Source organism: Lissotriton vulgaris, chromosome 1_2, assembly GCF_964263255.1.
Source record: "Lissotriton vulgaris chromosome 1_2, aLisVul1.2, whole genome shotgun sequence".
In the NCBI taxonomy this organism is placed as follows: Eukaryota; Metazoa; Chordata; class Amphibia; order Caudata; family Salamandridae; genus Lissotriton; species Lissotriton vulgaris.
Window position 1 is genome coordinate 320,752,119 of NC_141686.1, and position 22,759 is coordinate 320,774,877.

General features: G+C 47.8%; 1 protein-coding gene across 4 annotated transcripts in view; it reads left to right on the top strand.

Moving 5' to 3' along the window:
- Positions 1 to 22,759, top strand: part of SERPING1 (serpin family G member 1) — a 149,093-nt gene that overhangs the window by 38,425 nt on the left and 87,909 nt on the right. For all 4 annotated transcript variants that reach the window (XM_086953371.1, XM_086953373.1, XM_086953372.1 and 1 more), the window contains exon 3: positions 19,891 to 20,947. In XM_086953371.1, the coding sequence (XP_086809497.1) occupies positions 19,891 to 20,947 (1,057 nt within the window). The remainder of the gene's footprint in view (positions 1 to 19,890; positions 20,948 to 22,759) is intronic.

Genomic DNA, 22,759 nt, shown 5'->3' on the forward strand with positions numbered 1-22,759 from the left:
CCTAGGTTACTTCACCCATTCCAGGTCACGGAGTGTGGGCATCCTCAGTGTTTGCGCGCACGCCTACCAGTGCTAGATGCCAATGGCTGGCTGTCCTCACTGGCTGTGTGGGCAGTGCCAGCCCCATGGAGCCTGCTGCTCCTCCGGGTGTCAGTAATAGAGGGGGTTATGCTGCTCCTACTGGGTCTCTCCTCGCTCTCCCCCACATCCAGAGCAACAGTATTTGCATACTGAGCAGTCAGCAGCACCTCCACTGCACTTGTCACCCTCACAAGGCCCCTGGAGACTTCACTGCTGCTGTGCGCCAGTCCCTCCTGCATGTTAACGTAGCGCCTGCACAGCAGGGAAGTGGCAGTGGCTAGGCGGTTGACTGCCCTTGTGTGCTGTTCTGACCTTTGCCTCTCCTTCCGCCTTGTTGCCCTGTCCTCGTCCAGCTTGCTGCACAAGAGCAGCACAGACTGGGACATGTCCCGCATGCCCGCAGCCATCTCCCTCATTCCCTCCATCATTGAGCTGACGCCCTTATTTATGCTTTCAATATGTACATTTAGGTGCCTCATCTGTCGTTGGACAGACTGGATGGACTTCCCCTGCATGCGCTGCACTTTGACCATAGTGGCCTGCAGTCTGCAGAACACACCAAGATCTTTGCCATGTTGATATTTACTGCTGTCTCTGGCCCTGCGACGTCTGGCACCTGTGTGGGCCCCCTCGGCGGTGGCCTGCTGATTGGACTCCAGAGACTTATAAATACGCTTCACCAGCATCCAATGCGAAACGGACTGGTCATCAATCTGAATAAACCAAAGGATGTTGATGGACGGCAAGATAAATAAGAAAAATGAATCCTGCTCTCTTGGTGCATAAACCGTAGAGGCAGTAAACGAATATGCATATTTAGGGGTTTTACTGGATTATAGGGGCTCAACCACTAAACAGCTTTGAGCCATAAAGTAGAGCAATGCCCTCATCGCTGCCTTCTCCACTGTGAGCGAGAAGTTGAAAGGCCCTACTTTCGATTCACTGCTGAAGGTGATGGCGGCAGAACGTCTGCCTACCTTGACATATGGCAGCGAGGCGCTACTGGGCCCTGATGTGGCGTGTTAGACCTGGCACAAAGACATATGGGATGTTTGTTAGTCCATCCAGCCAGCCGCCCAACCCATCAGTTGATGGTGTGGATATGGATGTGGAATAGAACACTCTAGCCAGACTGTTACTCAAAGGGTAGTGCTCAGGGTGTGTGGTGCAGTGCAGTGGTGAAAAATTAAAATTAACGACTTAGACAGAAAATATATTTAATGGGAAGTGTCTAAGTGTTAAACTTAAAACCACACCTGGTAGCCTGAATATATAACTACACGATGGCGCTGTGTATATGATGGGTTGGGCGGCTGGCTGGATGCACTAACAAACATCCCATATGATGAAACTCCGCAAGAAGGGTGGTCTGATGGGAATATCTCAGCCAGTTGAAACTCTTTCACTATTTGCATGAGTCCCGTTTTCTCAGTCTCTTGTACAGCAACACATAGAAGACCGGTCATTTCTATATGTCTTTGTGTTATGTCTATGATGTAGGGAAATGACATTGACATTCCGGTAGCTTGTCTCCTTTCTGGTGAAGAGTTGGCTTGGTAGTTTAGTCTGCCCTGTTCCCATGATGCACTGGGCCAGGGACAGACTGATTTGCACATAGCCAGGTTCTGAGCTGGGATGGTGCAGTGAGATAAATAAAGGTGATGGATCAAGCCCTGATCTTTGGACTGGGAAAGAGTGGTCTGCTTAATTCAGACACTCTGTTCATCACCACCCCCTTTTCTGAATCGTTTTTGGCCACTATAGGTGTGGCAGGGTATACTCAGACATGAGTCCCTTTCCTCACTGCACCATCAGGATTCAAGCAAGCCGGGCCGAAGACGGCTGAAATGCCAGAAACCGGTCCCCGGTAGCTTGTCTCCTTTCTGGTGAAGAGTTGGCTTGGTAGTTTAGTCTGCCCTGTTTCCATGATGCACTGGGCCAGGGACAGACTGATTTGCATATAGCCAGGTTCTGAGCTGGGATGGTGCAGTGAGATAAATAAAGGTGATGGATCAAGCCCTGATCTTTGGACTGGGTAAGAGTGGTCTGCTTAATTCAGACACTCTGTTCATCACCACCCCCTTTTCTGAATCGTTTTTGGCCACTATAGGTGTGGCAGGGTATACTCAGACATGAGTCCCTTTCTCACTGCACCATCAGGATTCAAGCAAGCCGGGCCGAAGACGGCTGAAATGCCAGAAACCGGTCCCCGGTAGCTTGTCTCCTTTCTGGTGAAGAGTTGGCTTGGTAGTTTAGTCTGCCCTGTTCCCATGATGCACTGGGCCAGGGACAGACTGATTTGCATATAGCCAGGTTCTGAGCTGGGATGGTGCAGTGAGATAAATAAAGGTGATGGATCAAGCCCTGATCTTTGGACTGGGTAAGAGTGGTCTGCTTAATTCAGACACTCTGTTCATCACCACCCCCTTTTCTGAATCGTTTTTGGCCACTATAGGTGTGGCAGGGTATACTCAGACATGAGTCCCTTTCTCACTGCACCATCAGGATTCAAGCAAGCCGGGCCGAAGACGGCTGAAATGCCAGAAACCGGTCCCCGGTAGCTTGTCTCCTTTCTGGTGAAGAGTTGGCTTGGTAGTTTAGTCTGCCCTGTTCCCATGATGCACTGGGCCAGGGACAGACTGATTTGCATATAGCCAGGTTCTGAGCTGGGATGGTGCAGTGAGATAAATAAAGGTGATGGATCAAGCCCTGATCTTTGGACTGGGTAAGAGTGGTCTGCTTAATTCAGACACTCTGTTCATCACCACCCCCTTTTCTGAATCATATGTCAAGGTAGGCAGACGTTCTGCCGCCATCACCTTCAGCAGTGAATCGAAAGTAGGGCCTTTCAACTTCTCGCTCACAGTGGAGAAGGCAGCGATGAGGGCATTGCTCTACTTTATGGCTCAAAGCTGTTTAGTGGTTGAGCCCCTATAATCCAGTAAAACCCCTAAATATGCATATTCGTTTACTGCCTCTACGGTTTATGCACCAAGAGGGCAGGATTCATTTTTCTTATTTATCTTGCCGTCCATCAACATCCTTTGGTTTATTCAGATTGATGACCAGTCCGTTTCGCATTGGATGCTGGTGAAGCGTATTTATAAGTCTCTGGAGTCCAACTTTGGTCAAGCTGCATAACACTACATCGTACAGCTATAAGAAGAGATAGTTCTGAATAAAGTTGCCTAGTCGAGGGGTGTGGCTGTTAATTTCATCAATGGTGGAGGAGAGGTCAGCCATGAAAAGATTAAAAAGACTTGGGGCTCACACACACCCCTGTTTTAGGCCTTGAGGGGTGTGCATCTTTTTTGAAAGTAGGGAACCATAAACAACTTTAATCCGCACCCACGTGTGACTGTGTACAGCCTTGATGATTCTAACCAAGGGTTGGGGATATTCCACACGCTGAGCTTCTTCCAGAGTTTCGCTCAGTTTACTCAATCAAATGCTGGTTTGTAGTCAACACAGCAGAGATAGGTGATATGATTCAATCTTTCCATTTGGCCTATGATGGTCAATTGAGCTCTGATGGGATTGGGTTGTTGGGACTAACTGATTGGCATCAGCCCAGGCAGCTAGATCATGGAGGATGAGGGATGCACAATATCTTGCTTCATTGTCTAAGAGCGTTATGAGGTGATAATATTTTGGTTGTGTATTCTCCCCTCCCTTGTGAAGGGGGGTGATAACTGCCCCATGCCATGAGTTGAGTGTTACCTCGTGAGAACTGCGTTGGAATAAAAAGGACCAGATCCTCGCCCCAGTACGGTGGGGCTTGCTTGTAAATGGCCTGGGGTATTCCATCTGTCCCGGAGCACCTTCTTTTCGAGCTTTCTAAATGACAAGTTCAACTTCTTGTGGAGGCAGTTGGGCTGGGAGGAAGAAGCAGGGGTACGCCTAGGACTTGTTGGTTGATTAAGCGATGGTTTGGAGCTTGATCTCCTGAGAAGACATCTGTTAATTCTGTGTTTCCTGTCTGGATTACTGCAAGGAAAGACTTGTTGCAAGAGGATGCTGGGGTGTAAGACCCAGTTCTGTTCCAGCCGAGAAGTGTTTCTTAAGGAATGCAACCCAGCACTCTTCCCTTATTGGTATGATCCAGGGGGCTGCTGCTGCTGGTGTAAATTACTCACAGTTTGCCAAAAGGATCTTGAATCAGATTGCTTGCCACTACAAAGCAGCTTAGCCCAGAGGGTGTCCATGTCTTTCCTCTTATCGGACCAACACGCCTTTTTGTATTCCTTTTTTGATACCTATAGAATATCCATATTGTAGTCTTTTGTTTTAAGTCTACTCCTGCTAACCAGCCGCAGAGCCTGGTTCAGTTTTTTCTTGGCCAGACAACAGACTACAGATTGCTTTTTGTAGTTTGGGCAGAGTTCTGAGTGTGCTAACCTATTTTTCTGAGATGGGGGAACCCCATTGTGGTAGCTGTCATCCAGAAGACAGGTCGTGAAGTTTTCCTAGGTATTTAAGAGTGGTAGATTTAAACGTTCGCACTCTTTCAGGACTATCTTGGCTCTAGTACTGAATGCGGCAGCTGATGATTCCGACCATTTTAGTTTTTTATAGTTCACTGTGAATTGAGAGCCAGGCATACCCAGGCTACTTACAACAACCTCCCTGTTGAGGTCCGGCACCAGTATTTGTGGGATATGATTGCGCTCTTAGCACTCTGCGATTTGAAGGAGCGAACAGCTACAAATTATGGAAGCGATAAAATGTGTAATCAATAATGGAGGCCGAGCGTGGGCCGATGAAAGTCAGATTTGCTGGGCAGTCCTCTGACTTCCTGCTCAATGTCAACTACAAAATCTCTGCAATTACCCTTCCGGGAACTCAGGGTTACTGTCTGAGGCTGAGTTGTTTTGTTGGATAAGAAACTCATCAGTTGCTTCTGTACTGATCAAGTTCATATTAAAATCCCCAGTGACCATGATCACGGGCGCGCAACACTTTTGAGTCAGAACGATCTCTTAAATTTTCTTGGTTATTGTATTTTTGTAAAGTATGGGGATGGAAGAATGTAAGAATTTAATCTAAGCAAAGACCAGTTGTGTATTGCGCTTGATATTAGGATGTTCAGGATACCTGGGTCTGATTCTGGCATCAACTGTACGTGCTCTGCCAAAGCCAGGCATATATAGGTTGCAACCCCTCCGGCGGGGCGACCAAATATTTTTGTGTTTTTTTCTGCCGGTTTGTAGTTAACTGAGTATCCAAGGATGCTGGATCGAGAACCTGCCCAAATTTCCTGTAGGGCAACTATATCAATCTTTTCTGGAACGGGAAGATATCATTGCTCCCTGGTTTGCTTTCATGACCAGCGATGTTCCAGGAGCAGAGCCTGAGGTGGCGAAGCGCTATCCCTGGGCAGTGGCGTCCATTTCCGCTCTTTTATTTAGAACACGTGGGAGCGATCTCCAATCTTGGCTTGTATCATTTGTATGTTTTTGTAGGGGTTGGCTGACTGGGCCCTTGAGCAGAGCTGGTGAGTTTCTGCAAGCTCCTCTGAACACAGAAAAGGTGGGTGAGGCAACTCTACTTGTCTTTAGGGAAACTGTTGAAGCTAGAAGAGCAGGACAACGATTCTATGAGCTGGAACCTATTATCCATGAAGAACGCGACTGAGGTGTCGTCCTCGAAGGCAATGTGTGCTAGGAGCGGGGGAGGGCCCTGAACAGCTTTAAAAGGTGGCCCCTGTTTAGTGAATCCTGGCAGCCTTTCGACTCGAATTGGGATAAAAGACGAGCTTAGCTCCCCTGTGGTGGCAGCTGAGGTGGGTTGCGTTTGGTAAGGCTTGATTAGCTATGTTTACTGTAAAACTTCGGTGCGAGAGTTGCAATAGGGCCTCTGCGGATATCCTCAAGCGGGAACCCTGACTGCGACTGGCTCCCTGTATGGATACGCAGTCAAGGTTCATCGCTTGACGTAGCAATGAGTTGTTAGAGAGTGAAGTGTTATCCATGATTGTCTGTTCTCTTGAGCAATGGATCTTGTAATAGGTTTTTCTGAGAGACACAATTGGCGTAAGGCAGGCTGAGGGGGCTGCGGATGGATCTGTGGGGGCCCAGACCGATGTCTGCTGAATAAGGCTGCCATCGGCGTAAGGCGGGCTGAGGCCGGGGGCTGCAGATGGTCAGGTAGGAGGCAAATAACAGGACATATCGCTATAAGATGCATTGGGGACTGTGGAAAGCCGGGTTGTAGAAACTGGCATCAAGAACTAGACTGCGTCCTGTGTACTCACTTCCTATTTAGGAAGTCCATGTCCAGGGCAGCACGGGCAGGTAGGCTACTTGCCTGGGGAAGTGTCTGTCCATCTGTTGTATGGCTTTTTGTTCTGCCTAGTTTGGCGCTATAATTTCTTTTCCCTCACCTGGGTTATTTCCTGCCTTTCCCAGCTGCCTCAGGTCAGTGGGTTCAGGCAGATTTGAAAGTCGTTGTTTGTGGGTTTGTGAAATGACTTCTTCCTTCTGAACTCTTTGGTGCCTTCAGCTCAGCCAGTCAAGGAGCTTGTTGGATCATTTCTGCAACATCCTTTGCTCGCTGTTGTGTGTTCTTCTCCCATCACCACCCATGTCTACCCCCTCAATGCTCCAAAAAAGCAGATGAGCAGCACCTGTGTCCCTCTCTCCTTCCCTCTACTTTCTCCTCATTATCTGTTGCTGGTCCATCTCTCTATCGACAGAGTTTGCCGGAAGGTTGGGATTCTCAGAGGCATAGTAGCCCTTGGATGCAAGCTTGATAGTCAACTCTCAGCCTATGAACAAGGATCAGAGACTGAGTCAAGGGGGTTTCAAGAAAGAAAGACGCTCAGTTTAGAAGGTAGCTTTCAGCAAGTCCTTAGGTGTTAGTTGAAGGAGCTGCAGTTCTGGGCTGACTTGACTGAAGAGGGTAAAATACTCTATATTTGGAGTCTTTGTCTCCCAGTTATTTGTTCCTGGTTCTCCTCGACTTTGCAGTGACCATCATGTGAAGCTAAGAGTCTACCATATATTTACAACAAGGGGTGGTGAGGGACAGAGTCTCTGAATTAAGCAGAAAGCTCTCACCCAGTCAAGAGATCAGGGCTAGATCTAACACCGTTTTTTAGCTCACTGCACCATCCCAGTTTCAGAACCTGGCTGTATGCAAATTAGTCTGTTCCTGTCCCAGTGCATGATGGGAACAGGGCAAACCAAACTACAAAAGCCAATTCTTACACTGGGAAGGAAACAAGCTCCCGGGGACCGGTTTCTGGCATTGCAGCCGTCTTCGGCCCGGTTTGCTTGAATCCCTGATGGTGCAATGAGCAAGGGTCTCACATCTGAGAATACCCTTCCACGCTTAGGGTGGACAAAAATATTTACAACAAGGGGTGGTGAGGGACAGAGTCTCTGAATTAAGCAGAAAGCTCTCACCCAGTCAAGAGATCAGGGCTAGATCCAACACCGTTTTTTAGCTCACTGCACCATCCCAGTTTCAGAACCTGGCTGTATGCAAATTAGTCTGTTCCTGTCCCAGTGCATGATGGGAACAGGGCAAACCAAACTACAAAAGCCAATTCTTACACTGGGAAGGAAACAAGCTCCCGGGGACCGGTTTCTGGCATTGCAGCCGTCTTCGGCCCGGTTTGCTTGAATCCTGATGGTGCAATGAGCAAGGGTCTCACATCTGAGAATACCCTTCCACGCTTAGGGTGGACAAAAATATTTACAACAAGGGGTGGTGAGGGACAGAGTCTCTGAATTAAGCAGAAAGCTCTCACCCAGTCAAGAGATCAGGGCTAGATCCAACACCGTTTTTTAGCTCACTGCACCATCCCAGTTTCAGAACCTGGCTGTATGCAAATTAGTCTGTTCCTGTCCCAGTGCATGATGGGAACAGGGCAAACCAAACTACAAAAGCCAATTCTTACACTGGGAAGGAAACAAGCTCCCGGGGACCGGTTTCTGGCATTGCAGCCGTCTTCGGCCCGGTTTGCTTGAATCCTGATGGTGCAATGAGCAAGGGTCTCACATCTGAGAATACCCTTCCACGCTTAGGGTGGACAAAAATATTTACAACAAGGGGTGGTGAGGGACAGAGTCTCTGAATTAAGCAGAAAGCTCTCACCCAGTCAAGAGATCAGGGCTAGATCCAACACCGTTTTTTAGCTCACTGCACCATCCCAGTTTCAGAACCTGGCTGTATGCAAATTAGTCTGTTCCTGTCCCAGTGCATTATGGGAACAGGGCAAACCAAACTACAAAAGCCAATTCTTACACTGGGAAGGAAACAAGCTCCCGGGGACCGGTTTCTGGCATTGCAGCCGTCTTCGGCCCGGTTTGCTTGAATCCTGATGGTGCAATGAGCAAGGGTCTCACATCTGAGAATACCCTTCCACGCTTAGGGTGGACAAAAATATTTACAACAAGGGGTGGTGAGGGACAGAGTCTCTGAATTAAGCAGAAAGCTCTCACCCAGTCAAGAGATCAGGGCTAGATCCAACACCGTTTTTTAGCTCACTGCACCATCCCAGTTTCAGAACCTGGCTGTATGCAAATTAGTCTGTTCCTGTCCCAGTGCATGATGGGAACAGGGCAAACCAAACTACAAAAGCCAATTCTTACACTGGGAAGGAAACAAGCTCCCGGGGACCGGTTTCTGGCATTGCAGCCGTCTTCGGCCCGGTTTGCTTGAATCCTGATGGTGCAATGAGCAAGGGTCTCACATCTGAGAATACCCTTCCACGCTTAGGGTGGACAAAAATATTTACAACAAGGGGTGGTGAGGGACAGAGTCTCTGAATTAAGCAGAAAGCTCTCACCCAGTCAAGAGATCAGGGCTAGATCCAACACCGTTTTTTAGCTCACTGCACCATCCCAGTTTCAGAACCTGGCTGTATGCAAATTAGTCTGTTCCTGTCCCAGTGCATGATGGGAACAGGGCAAACCAAACTACAAAAGCCAATTCTTACACTGGGAAGGAAACAAGCTCCCGGGGACCGGTTTCTGGCATTGCAGCCGTCTTCGGCCCGGTTTGCTTGAATCCTGATGGTGCAATGAGCAAGGGTCTCACATCTGAGAATACCCTTCCACGCTTAGGGTGGTCAAAAATATTTACAACAAGGGGTGGTGAGGGACAGAGTCTCTGAATTAAGCAGAAAGCTCTCACCCAGTCAAGAGATCAGGGCTAGATCCAACACCGTTTTTTAGCTCACTGCACCATCCCAGTTTCAGAACCTGGCTGTATGCAAATTAGTCTGTTCCTGTCCCAGTGCATGATGGGAACAGGGCAAACCAAACTACAAAAGCCAATTCTTACACTGGGAAGGAAACAAGCTCCCGGGGACCGGTTTCTGGCATTGCAGCCGTCTTCGGCCCGGTTTGCTTGAATCCTGATGGTGCAATGAGCAAGGGTCTCACATCTGAGAATACCCTTCCACGCTTAGGGTGGACAAAAATATTTACAACAAGGGGTGGTGAGGGACAGAGTCTCTGAATTAAGCAGAAAGCTCTCACCCAGTCAAGAGATCAGGGCTAGATCCAACACCGTTTTTTAGCTCACTGCACCATCCCAGTTTCAGAACCTGGCTGTATGCAAATTAGTCTGTTCCTGTCCCAGTGCATGATGGGAACAGGGCAAACCAAACTACAAAAGCCAATTCTTACACTGGGAAGGAAACAAGCTCCCGGGGACCGGTTTCTGGCATTGCAGCCGTCTTCGGCCCGGTTTGCTTGAATCCTGATGGTGCAATGAGCAAGGGTCTCACATCTGAGAATACCCTTCCACGCTTAGGGTGGACAAAAATATTTACAACAAGGGGTGGTGAGGGACAGAGTCTCTGAATTAAGCAGAAAGCTCTCACCCAGTCAAGAGATCAGGGCTAGATCCAACACCGTTTTTTAGCTCACTGCACCATCCCAGTTTCAGAACCTGGCTGTATGCAAATTAGTCTGTTCCTGTCCCAGTGCATGATGGGAACAGGGCAAACCAAACTACAAAAGCCAATTCTTACACTGGGAAGGAAACAAGCTCCCGGGGACCGGTTTCTGGCATTGCAGCCGTCTTCGGCCCGGTTTGCTTGAATCCTGATGGTGCAATGAGCAAGGGTCTCACATCTGAGAATACCCTTCCACGCTTAGGGTGGACAAAAATATTTACAACAAGGGGTGGTGAGGGACAGAGTCTCTGAATTAAGCAGAAAGCTCTCATCCAGTCAAGAGATCAGGGCTAGATCCAACACCATTTTTTAGCTCACTGCACCATCCCAGTTTCAGAACCTGGCTGTATGCAAATTAGTCTGTTCCTGTCCCAGTGCATGATGGGAATTCTTTTCTGGTAAAGAATTGGCTTGGTAGTTTAGTCTGCCCTGTTCCCATGATGCACTGGGCCAGGGACAGACTGATTTGCATATAGCCAGGTTCTGAGCTGGGATGGGGCAGTGAGATAAATAACGGTGATGGATCAAGCCCTGATCTTTGGACTGGGTAAGAGTGGTCTGCTCAATTCAGACACTCTGTTCATCACCACCCCCTTTTGTAAATCGATTTTGGCCACTATAGGTGTGGCAGGGTATACTCAGACATGAGTCCCTTTCTCACTGCTCCATCAGGATTCAAGCAAGCCGGGCCGAAGAGGCTGAAATGCCAGAAACCGGTCCCTGGTAGCTTGTCTCCTTTCTGGTAAAGAATTGGCTTGGTAGTTTAGTCTGCCCTGTTCCCATGATGGACTGGGCCAGGGACAGACTGATTTGCATATAGCCAGGTTCTGAGCTGGGATGGGGCAGTGAGATAAATAACGGTGATGGATCAAGCCCTGATCTTTGGACTGGGTAAGAGTGGTCTGCTCAATTCAGACACTCTGTTCATCACCACCCCCTTTTGTAAATCGATTTTGGCCACTATAGGTGTGGCAGGGTATACTCAGACATGAGTCCCTTTCTCACTGCTCCATCAGGATTCAAGCAAGCCGGGCCGAAGAGGCTGAAATGCCAGAAACCGGTCCCTGGTAGCTTGTCTCCTTTCTGGTAAAGAATTGGCTTGGTAGTTTAGTCTGCCCTGTTCCCATGATGCACTGGGCCAGGGACAGACTGATTTGCATATAGCCAGGTTCTGAGCTGGGATGGGGCAGTGAGATAAATAACGGTGATGGATCAAGCCCTGATCTTTGGACTGGGTAAGAGTGGTCTGCTCAATTCAGACACTCTGTTCATCACCACCCCCTTTTGTAAATCGATTTTGGCCACTATAGGTGTGGCAGGGTATACTCAGACATGAGTCCCTTTCTCACTGCTCCATCAGGATTCAAGCAAGCCGGGCCGAAGAGGCTGAAATGCCAGAAACCGGTCCCTGGTAGCTTGTCTCCTTTCTGGTAAAGAATTGGCTTGGTAGTTTAGTCTGCCCTGTTCCCATGATGCACTGGGCCAGGGACAGACTGATTTGCATATAGCCAGGTTCTGAGCTGGGATGGGGCAGTGAGATAAATAACGGTGATGGATCAAGCCCTGATCTTTGGACTGGGTAAGAGTGGTCTGCTCAATTCAGACACTCTGTTCATCACCACCCCCTTTTGTAAATCGATTTTGGCCACTATAGGTGTGGCAGGGTATACTCAGACATGAGTCCCTTTCTCACTGCTCCATCAGGATTCAAGCAAGCCGGGCCGAAGAGGCTGAAATGCCAGAAACCGGTCCCTGGTAGCTTGTCTCCTTTCTGGTAAAGAATTGGCTTGGTAGTTTAGTCTGCCCTGTTCCCATGATGCACTGGGCCAGGGACAGACTGATTTGCATATAGCCAGGTTCTGAGCTGGGATGGGGCCGTGAGATAAATAACGGTGATGGATCAAGCCCTGATCTTTGGACTGGGTAAGAGTGGTCTGCTCAATTCAGACACTCTGTTCATCACCACCCCCTTTTGTAAATCGATTTTGGCCACTATAGGTGTGGCAGGGTATACTCAGACATGAGTCCCTTTCTCACTGCTCCATCAGGATTCAAGCAAGCCGGGCCGAAGAGGCTGAAATGCCAGAAACCGGTCCCTGGTAGCTTGTCTCCTTTCTGGTAAAGAATTGGCTTGGTAGTTTAGTCTGCCCTGTTCCCATGATGCACTGGGCCAGGGACAGACTGATTTGCATATAGCCAGGTTCTGAGCTGGGATGGGGCAGTGAGATAAATAACGGTGATGGATCAATCCCTGATCTTTGGACTGGGTAAGAGTGGTCTGCTCAATTCAGACACTCTGTTCATCACCACCCCCTTTTGTAAATCGAAGAGTCTACCATAGACGGTTCTTTTGGGTTCGTTGTAAAAAAAAAATCGTAAATCATACGTTCTTATATAGCGCCTTTCACCGTAAGGTCTCAAGGCACTTGCTTTGGGAACCCGTCCTGGCTTTTCCCTGCGAGATAACCCCTACTAGCATCCCATTGGGGTGGGGCCGTAGTGGAGATTAAGCAAGCTATTGCCCAGAGTTGCAGAGTGTGAACCCATGATTCGAGTAGGCACCGAAGTGAGAATTATCGAGTCCGTGGACATTTTGAGCTCAAGACCCTGCCGCGTCAGGGATTGAACCCTGGTCCCGGGTCTGACCTCTGCGTCCGGGTCTGCCTCCTCTAACCGGTGAGCCACACTTCTCCACATTGTGATACAAGAAGGAATGTGGGTGATCGTTATGTAATGTAACTGGGTTTTATAGAGCACAATTCTACCCTGAGGCCTCGTAGCGCTTATGACGGGTGTGTGGAGGCAACTGTCAGATTGTGCAAGTTACTGGAAAAGAAGGATCTTCAGCGTTTGCGGAACTTGAGTAGATCTGGTTCACTACGTAGGGTGAGGGGCAAGGAGTTCCAGCGGGAGGAGGCGTTCCAAGAAAACAAACGCCCCCCCCACCTAGCTCGTTTGATTTTACGAGTTACTGCCAGGCAGGTACCCCCAGATCGTAAGGTTCTTGGCGGATGGTCGGGGGAGACTAGGGAGCAGACTAATGCTGGACCAGTGCACCACATGGCTTTGTGGGCTATACACATTGCCTTGAATTGGATCCGAGCCTGTATTGGCAGCCAGTGGAGTGTTTTCAAGGCGGCTGACCCTGAGTGTCTACGAGACAGTCCAAGCAGTAGGCGAGCAACAGAAGGGGAGGAGCGGCAAAATTTTCCTCAGCATCCTCATCAGACCGAAGCAGGTTGCCGAAAGCTTGGTGGCTTGATGGTTAAACCCTAAGGCAGAGGTCTTCAAACTTTTGATGCCGAGACCCCCTTGTAAAACCTTTTTAGGCGTAAGGACCCCCTTCCGACAAAAGTTTCTAGAAACTGGTACTCCTCATCATTAACTTTTGACAACCATAAATGCGCCTGTTAGACCTCATCACATCCCTCCATCATTCATCCACCCACACTTTCACACATCCATCCATCCACCCTTTCATCCTTCCATCCATACATCCATCCTTCATCCATCCACCCTTTCATCCTTCCATCCATACATCCATTCTTTACCCATCCACCCTTCCTTCCATCCACCCATCATTCATCCACCCACCTTTTCACACATCCATCCATCATTCATCCATGCAACCTTTTATCCATTCATCCATCCACCCTTTCATCTTCCCATCCATACATTCATCCTTCATCCATCCACTCTTTCATCCTCCCATCCATCATCCATCCACCCTTTCATCCATACATCCATCCACCCTTTCATCCTTCCAGCCATACATCCATCCTTCATCCATCCACCCTTTCATCCTTCCATCCATACATCCATTCTTTACCCATCCACCCTTCCTTCCATCCACCCATCATTCATCCACCCACCTTTTCACACATCCATCCATCATTCATCCATGCAACCTTTTATCCATTCATCCATCCACCCTTTCATCTTCCCATCCATACATCCATCCTTCATCCATCCACTCTTTCATCCTCCCATCTATCATCCATCATCCATCCACCCTTTCATCCATACATCCATCCACCCACCCTTTCATCCATCCATCTACCCGTCATTCATCCCCCCACCTTTTCACACATCCATCCATACATCCTTCATCCGTCCATCCTTTCATCCTTCCATCCATACATACATCCATCATTCATCCATCCACCCTTTCATCCATCCATTCACCCATCATTCATCCACCCATCTTTTTACACATCCATCCATCCACCCGTTCATCCATCCTTCATCTGTCCACCCTTTAATTCTTCCATCCATACATCTATCCTTCACCAATCTATCCTTCATCCATCCACCCTTTCATCCTTCCATCCATCATTCATCCATCCACCCTTTCATTCATCCATTCAATTATCATTCATCCACCCACCTTTTCACACATCCATCCATACATCCATCATTCATCCATCCACCCTTTCATCCATCCATTCACCCATCCTTTACCCATCCACCCTTCCTTCCACCCATCATTCATCCACCCACCTTTTCATACATCCATCCATCATTCATCCATGCAACCTTTTATCCATTCATACATCCATCCACCCTTCCATCCTCCGATCCATACATCCATCCTCCGATCCATACATCCATGCTTCATCCATCCACCCATTCATCCTTCCATCCATACATCCATCATTCATCCATCCATCCTTTCATCCTTCATCCGTCCACCCTTTCATTCTTCCATCCATACATCTATCCTTCACCAATCTATCCTTCATCCATCCACCCTTTCATCCTTCCATCCACTCATCCTTTACCCATCCACCCTTCCTTCCATCCACCCATCATTCATTCACCCACCTTTTCACACATCCATCCATCCTTCAGCTTTTCATCCATCCACATCCATCCATCCATCCATCCTTCAGCCTTTCATCCATCCACAACCATCCATCCATCCTTCTTCCTTTCATCCATCCATCCACCCACCATTCATCCACCCACCTTTTCTGTGCCTCTCTCATGGGGGGGGGGGGGGGATCAGTATCTCTCTGCGCCATCGTCCTTCTTTCCCGCTCACAGGAAGGCATCTCTGTGCCTCCCTGCTGGGGGCGGGGGACGTGTCACGGGACCCACAGCTCCAGGTGCAAAACATCCATTGAAATCAAAGGGCTAAACTACAGCCACTTCCCCAGCCCCCCCCCCCCCCCCCAGCCCCCCCCCCCCCAGCTAGTGTATGTGAGCCCCTGAAACAGCTTCACGGACACACACACAGTCACACCCAAGTACGGTCTTTAAAAGACCTTTTACTTGTTAATGAGGCGTTGATGTTTTTCACACCTCGGTGTGAATTAGGCCTCCGCCGTGAGCACCCTCAGCCCATGCCAGAAACTGCACTCTGCAGAATCTGCACCCCCTTCCCAGGACTCCACGACCCCCCTGGGGGTCGCGCCCCACAGATTGAAGACCGCTGCCCTAAGGTGTTATCAAGCCATACTCTAAGACTTTTATTCTGATCTTTGGGTTCTGGTATGGCGCCCATACAGGTCGGCCAGTCAATAATTGATCTGGCAGAAAGGGTCTTCCCCAGGAACATCAGTTCCGTCTTTTCCCCATTTAATTTCAGATGGGAAAGTGCCATCCAGTTAGCTACTGCGTCTAAGCAGCTGCCAAGAGTGCTCGGCGAGCCGTTGGGATGGTTTAAGCCAACCACCAGTTGGGTGTCGTCTGCATAGGTGACGATTTCGATGCCAAACGGGCGCACAATCTCTGCTAGGGGTTCCATATAAACATTAAATAGGGTTGGACTTAGAGAGGAACCCTGCGGGACCCCGCAGTTGAGGGGCCATGGCTTGGATTGAGTGGCACCCTCTGAGACCTGAAACACCCGACCTTCCATGAAGGATTGCAGCCAGGAGAGAGTGTTTGTTTATTGAATATTTAAAACAGAATTGAGAGGACCTTTGGAAGAATTCTGTGCATGACTAGTGAGCACTTTAGGTCTGAAAAGAAGGTAGAAACATTTATGAGGCCACTTGCTCCATCAGAACGTCACTTTTTGTTGCGTTCCTTGGCGCAGAGGCCTGCGTGATATTTATCAGGCAGCACTAAGCCACTTTTTTTGGCTTAATGCTGCCTGATAAATATCAGTCCCTTTAACGCTGTGTTCTGTGATAAGGGGGCGTGCAATGGGTGTTGCTGGGGGCGTTCCCATCAACATTCATGGCTTTTTGACACTGCCCCAGATTTACGAGAAATCGTAAATCTGAGGCAGTGCCAAAGCTTATGGGGGAGCAGGAGAGGCGCAACGGGGAGAAATATCTTTATTTCTCCTTGTGTTTAGGTCTCGCCTGAGACAGCGCATGCTGTCTCTTCGAGACATTTAGTAAGTGGATTTTAAAAGTGCCACCAGAGGCTTTTGGTGGCCTAAAGCTTGTGTGCACGTGAGCGGGCACGTACGCAGCCGCATTCAGCCTTTCTGTCATGGCTCATTAAGCTTCCTCCACCCCTTTCTGTCTACTCTCACTACCCCCTCCCTTTTCCCCCTCCCTCCTCGTTAGCTTGTTATTCTTAACTTCGGAAGCATCTGATGTGAATTCTTCAAGGAGCAATTAAATTCCGACTACGCCAATGCCCCATCAGACAGTAGACATTTTCTGGTGCTTGTTCCTGTTTTCATTGGTTCCATGGACCCAGCTCATGTTACTGTTTGCTTATGTTGCACGCTGTATGGCCAACTTATCTTTTAGTATTGTATGCTCCGGCCAGACTTCGGTGTTAGAGCATGCTATAACCCTCTTCACCCCAGCACAAAGCCATCGAGAGCGAGCAACAAATGACGCCAACACACAGTTCCTTGTGGGAATTTAGACTGTGAGAGTAACACTGCAACTTGAGTTTCACTTACTACCTCTCGTTTTTAAAGTAGAATCTAGATGATATCCAAATATTTAAGAAGCCCCCAAAGCTTTCGTAATTGTAGCCTTTGTTTGGAAATCCTGGGCAGGACGGGTTAGAACGGCTTCTTCTGGTATATGAGTGTGTAACCAGCTCTTCCCAGTTACCCTTTACCCCTCCCTTGTGAGAAGTTTCAAGGTATCGATTGCTATAGCAGGCAGTTGCTGTTTTGCCATCAGTTTATTCCCTTGCAGTGTAACTTCGCTTGTGAAACAGTAACATTTTACAGACTGCATTCCGAGTGCGTAAGCTTGAATGGAGCCCCCCACCACCCTTCTGGTTTTGATACAAGTACTCAGAGGCAACACTCAATGTTTTGCACATTGACCCTTTAATAATGCAACGTTCAAGCAACTTCAGAATTAAGCTGATCAGTAGGGATACGGCACTGCAGAAAGGATGTATGGAATATAGACTGTGAGTTGCCTTTTTAATGCCTTTTCACTTGCCTACCTTTAGTGGTGTGAAACGCACTGGTACCAGCATGCAGCACAGAGGATGTACGCATTCTTCAAGTTGCAGACCTTTTGCTGTTTCTTACACACACTCACCTAGCACTATTTTCATGCACAACAAGCATTGGCATAGCCAATAGGTCTTGCCTTTGGGGCTTTATAAGTGTTTAACCATGCAACAGTTAATGTTGTTGCACCAAGGATGTTGTGCTGCATAACTAAATACTTATAAGGTTCCAAAAGCGAGACCTATTGGCTATGCCGATGCTTGTTCCTTTTCTATGTGTTCTGCATTCTGCAGCACACATAGAAAGAGGAAAAGTCTCTTGTGATTATTTTTGTACAGAAAGGTTTCCCTTCCTGAACAATCATCCCCATAAGGCAGGCATCCTTGCATCATGGTGCAATGGGGCCTGCGTTAGCGCACAGCAGCATATTCTGCACCGGCGCAGGGAAAAAGGGCAGGAATGCGGCTGATCTTATAGATATGGCGCATTCCTGCCCTTTTCTTCTGCCGTAGGGAGGTGCAGCAGGAAGGCCTGCGGTGCTGCCCTACGGCAAAACCTCATAAATGAGGCCCCCAGTCTCTGCTGCAGGAACCAGAGATGAATCAAGCTCCATGGTTTGATAAAATGTGCGGTTCGTTGACCCGTATTTGATGCAGATCAAAACATAGAATAATATAGAAATAGAGCCATGACAGGTCCACTGAGTTTATTAAGTTGGCTTAACTGTGAGAGGAAAATAACTCAGTGGGTGGCGCGCACGTTCTATAGGACACATTAGTATCTGGTGTAGGTGGGGGCGTAGTTCTCCTGGTCTTTGGCCTTTCTTGCGATCTGTGAGAGATGTTTCCAATGCTGATGTGCTGAACCGGCCCCAACAAGTTTTGCTTCATCTGTTTGAGTAGCTCTTGCACTGTCTGTTCCTCTGTCTACTGCTTCCGCGAGTGCCTCAGACAGAAGACCTCACCTTCCAACAGACTATTTTTTTGTGGAATAATGCTTTTATTTGCAAACAGCCTGCAAGTGTTTCATGACTTAGGAATCTTCTCACAATATCATTCAAAATTCTTGGGATAGTAGTACCCTGTCATTAGAGACTAAACTGATTCTCCCAGCTTCTAGGATTATTCTGCCAAGAAGAAACAAACGCTGGCAAAGGCAATAGATCTGGCTTATTGTTAAAGGAAGTCTTTTGCAATAGCTGGGTGGTGCCTTATTGTGAGAAAGAAAATCTCAAAATGAGGCAACATCTTCAACTTCAATTTGGAAGGTGGGAACTGGGCCCTTTTACTGAACAGACTTTGCTGCACACCCAAAGAATGACAAAGTAACCCGTCTGCTGAGATCTAAATTAGCGCCTAAGAAAACATATATTTACCACACAAAAAGCCGTAAATCAGCCATTAGAATGCTGTGTCAGCAAAGTAAAAAACATCAAAGACACATACGGGCTCTCAGTCACAAGCTACACATCTTGTCACATCTGCAGTCAAACAAAAGGCCTGCTTGATCCCACACGTCTGACAGTTAATCATACCAACATAGTTTGGCCTCGATGGACTTCCCACCCAGGAAGGCAAACCATGAAAAAAACATGAAAGCCAATAGCTGCAGGGGAACAACCCATACCACACTCCTTCTCTGGACTTTAATTGTACTTGTTTGAGGAATTGGTGGCATGAGATCTTCAAGAAGCTAAATATGTCTGTAGCGAAACCTAGTAAGTTTGTCTTTACATGTTTTATTAGAGTTGTTCCACGTAACTCAGTTGGGAGCGAGTGGGGCAGGAGGATTCTGAGGCTAACCACTCACTCCGTAAGTCACTCCCAGCTAGACTCACTCTCTGTAAATGAATTTTATGTGAATGATCTGGCGCTGGTATCGATGGCTGGTGAACAGCCATGACAACGCAGGGATTACCTCGCAATGCCATTACAACGCAGGGATTACAACGAAAGGTGTTACAACGACTTTCGCTGGAGGGCGCTGTTGGATAGGGAATAGTTTAATTTTCTATCTAACACCTTCCCTACGTTCAACGTGGGCTGGAGTTGGAATAGAAAATTAAACTATTCCACTATTCAGCGTCCTCCAGCGAAAGTCGTTGTAATGACTTTCGTTGTAATCCCCGTGTTGTAATGAGATGCAGGGTAAAAGCCCGCATTGTAATGCCATACAACCCGATGGATCCCTCCTCTGCCATGGACCAACACTGGCCACATCTAGTAGAATCTCCTGGGACCAGTAAGATATCATTCAACTGCAGCCTAACCCTGAGCCTCCAAGACATAATGTTTGAACTCCCTGTAGATATCTGTTTCTGCAAAAAAGCATTCACAGTGAAAAGATAGTCTCCAAGCAGAGAATGAGCAGCAAGTGATGAGTGCTGGAGGAAACGATTAACCACTAGTACCTTTTCGCCCTACTTTTTCTTGTCTTGGATTATGTACAAAGACCAAATTGTGCAAGCTCCTAACTCTTCTCTTTGTCTTTTGTTTTCCTATTCTTCTTTTTCCAGATTGCAGATGAGAAAGCACTACCTGACTCTACAAGTGCTGCAAAAAATACAGGAACTGGGATTAAATGCCCACCACTCAGGGATTGCAAAATATTTCAGCGAAAAGGGGAATCCTTTGTTGAGATCACCGCACCTTTGCTGCCACAATCCGAGACTGATAGAGAAACAAGTGGTTCATCTGTGACTGATCACCAACCAAGGCCAGATGTGGCAGAGACTGAGGGGTTGGTGAATTCAAGCCATCAACAACTTCAGCAGGAGAGGCTTCCAGAAAACACAGACCTTCATAAGCCTCAGCAAGACAGATCTGAGCTCCAGGAGCAAAAGGACAATGAAAAAAAATCAGAGCACGAGATCCAAGACTCTGCAGGAGAGACTGAGGTCAAGCCTCAGAACACAACTGACGAGAACGATCTTGAGCAAATTGAGGGCGTGAACAGCCCCACAAGCCATATTCCATCTAACGAGAGCAGCCATCAGGTACAGCAGACTGAGGTCAAGCCTCAGAACACAACTGATGAAAAAGATCTTGAGCAAAGTGAGGACAGGAACAATCTCACAAGCCGTATTCCATCCAACGAGAGCAGCCATCAGGTACAGCAGACTGAGGTCAAGCCTCAGAACACAACTGATGAAAAAGATCTTGAGCAAAGTGAGGACAGGAACAATCTCACAAGCCGTATTCCATCCAACGAGAGCAGCCATCAGGTACAGCAGGAGCCAAAACTGATCCATAATGAGACAGAGGAACACAGCTCTGACTACTGCGAGCATCAGCCTCACTCCACTGACGAGGTCACCACTACGATACCCTCTACTACCCAGGAACCCACAACCGTGACCACGGTGGATCCCAACTGGTGCAGGCAGAACAGATTTGTGAAACCCTGGCCGCAGTGCTCTAACGAGGCAGAGCGGAATGACACCACCAATCTGGCAGAAGATCTAACCAAGTTCTCATTCAGGCTCTTTCATCAGGTCCTCAAAAAGGATCGCACTGCAAACGCAATCTTCTCACCACTCAGTATCATAATGGTGCTGTCTCAGCTCCTCCTCGGTAAGATAAGGGACCCTCATGAATGAGCCTTTATTTTGATCCACTTCCTGCACAAAAAAAAGAAAAAATGGAGGATACTACTTCCATGGTATTAAGGCTGGGTGGGTGCGCTTGCCAGCGACCGAAAGTCTGCATGAGGGGCACATCTGGTGTCCCTGTGTATAGTCCAGTTCAGGCTGCTTCCATGGTGAGGGAGTGCGTGAGTTTGAGCGAACGAATCACTCAAAGGAGCGAGGGTTAAGTGAACGTCTTTAGGAATGGGATCTGCCACATCACCTCTCTACCCAATGAGGATAGGCAAGATACACAAACCATTTTGCTTTCTCAAACCCAGCATTTCACAAACTCACAGGGCTTGTGACTGCAACATTACTTTCTGCTATGTCATTAACCCGTTTTGTGAGTCAGAAAATATTTTCAACTTGCAAAATGGGTTCTGAATTGCAATTAGGAATGGGCATGAAGGGGTTTCCTCTTCTAATTGCAGTTGTGTGACAGAGGCATCTATGGGTAAACCATGCGTGCCTCTGCAACGCAGCCTGAACAACAAATGCATCTGAACAACGCATTCCTTTACCACACATGCATTTGCCATGCAGGTTCCTGGTAAAGGCATGATTGGTAAAGAACATACCCCAGCCCCTCTGCCCTGAGCCCTAAAACCCTGGCCCCTGCCCTTTAAACAACCTGACACACACCCTAAGTGCTAAAAACGACCCATCCCTAAAACCTAAAAGTACCCCAACCCCCCTACCCGGAGCCCCAAAACCCTGGCCCCTGCCATATAAACAACCAGACCCCCAGCCCTAAAAACTACCCCATTCCTAAAACATTAAACTGCCCGGCCCGCCCCTGCCCTGAGCCCTAAAACTAGGCCCCCTGCTCTATAAACAACACAAACCCCCAGAGCCCAAAAACTACCCCACCCCTAAAACTACCCCCGAAACCAGCCCCACTTACCAGTCTGCATCCTCTCCCGATCCTTCCTCTTCCTATACCCGCCTATCCACACATTTAGACCACATACTGCATTAACCAGGCAAATGCGTGCTTAAGGCAGACATGGGTGCGCTTGTGGGGAAAGGGCACACGTGGCTCAGCTCACTTTGTAAAGGCTGTTACCCTCTAATTGCATGTCATAATGGCATGTATCAATCCATAACAACCAAAATTGTGGTTGTAAAACATTGAAAAGTTACTGACTCTTCAAAGGATTTGTTAACATATTTGCAAAGAGGAAAATTGTCCCCATTGGACAGCTTCCCATATCCTGCCCATCGATGGCTTCCCAAATGGGATTTTTTTCTCATATTTGTTTTATTGATTTTTGCAATCAAACAGTATTGGAGAGACTAACATTCCCCCGTCCCCCCCGACCCCCGCAGATCCAGATAAAGACACATTACTTGGCAAACTTGCTTCACTCAAGCCAGGACATGATTTGGAACAGCACAAAAATCACAGTTTACATCACACACGGTCCCTTCGTGGTCGCCAGCTGATGAAGGGTAAATATTTCTCTTCCATTGTGGTCACGGGCCACTCAAACACTGCTTATCTAAAAATAATAAACACAGATGTGAAACAAAAGTCTTACGTTAGAGTGGCACTTTTATTCATCAAATCATTAACACAGCAGAGAATATATTCATCAATTCATTAGCTCCAGAAATACTATTCAAATCTACAATTGTAATCAGCCAGAAATAGCAACACAAGAATACATGTTTAGGACGCTCAATTGCCTAGAAGGCAAACCCTTGAATGAGAAAATTAACCATGCAAGAATTTACAATTACAAAGTACATTTAA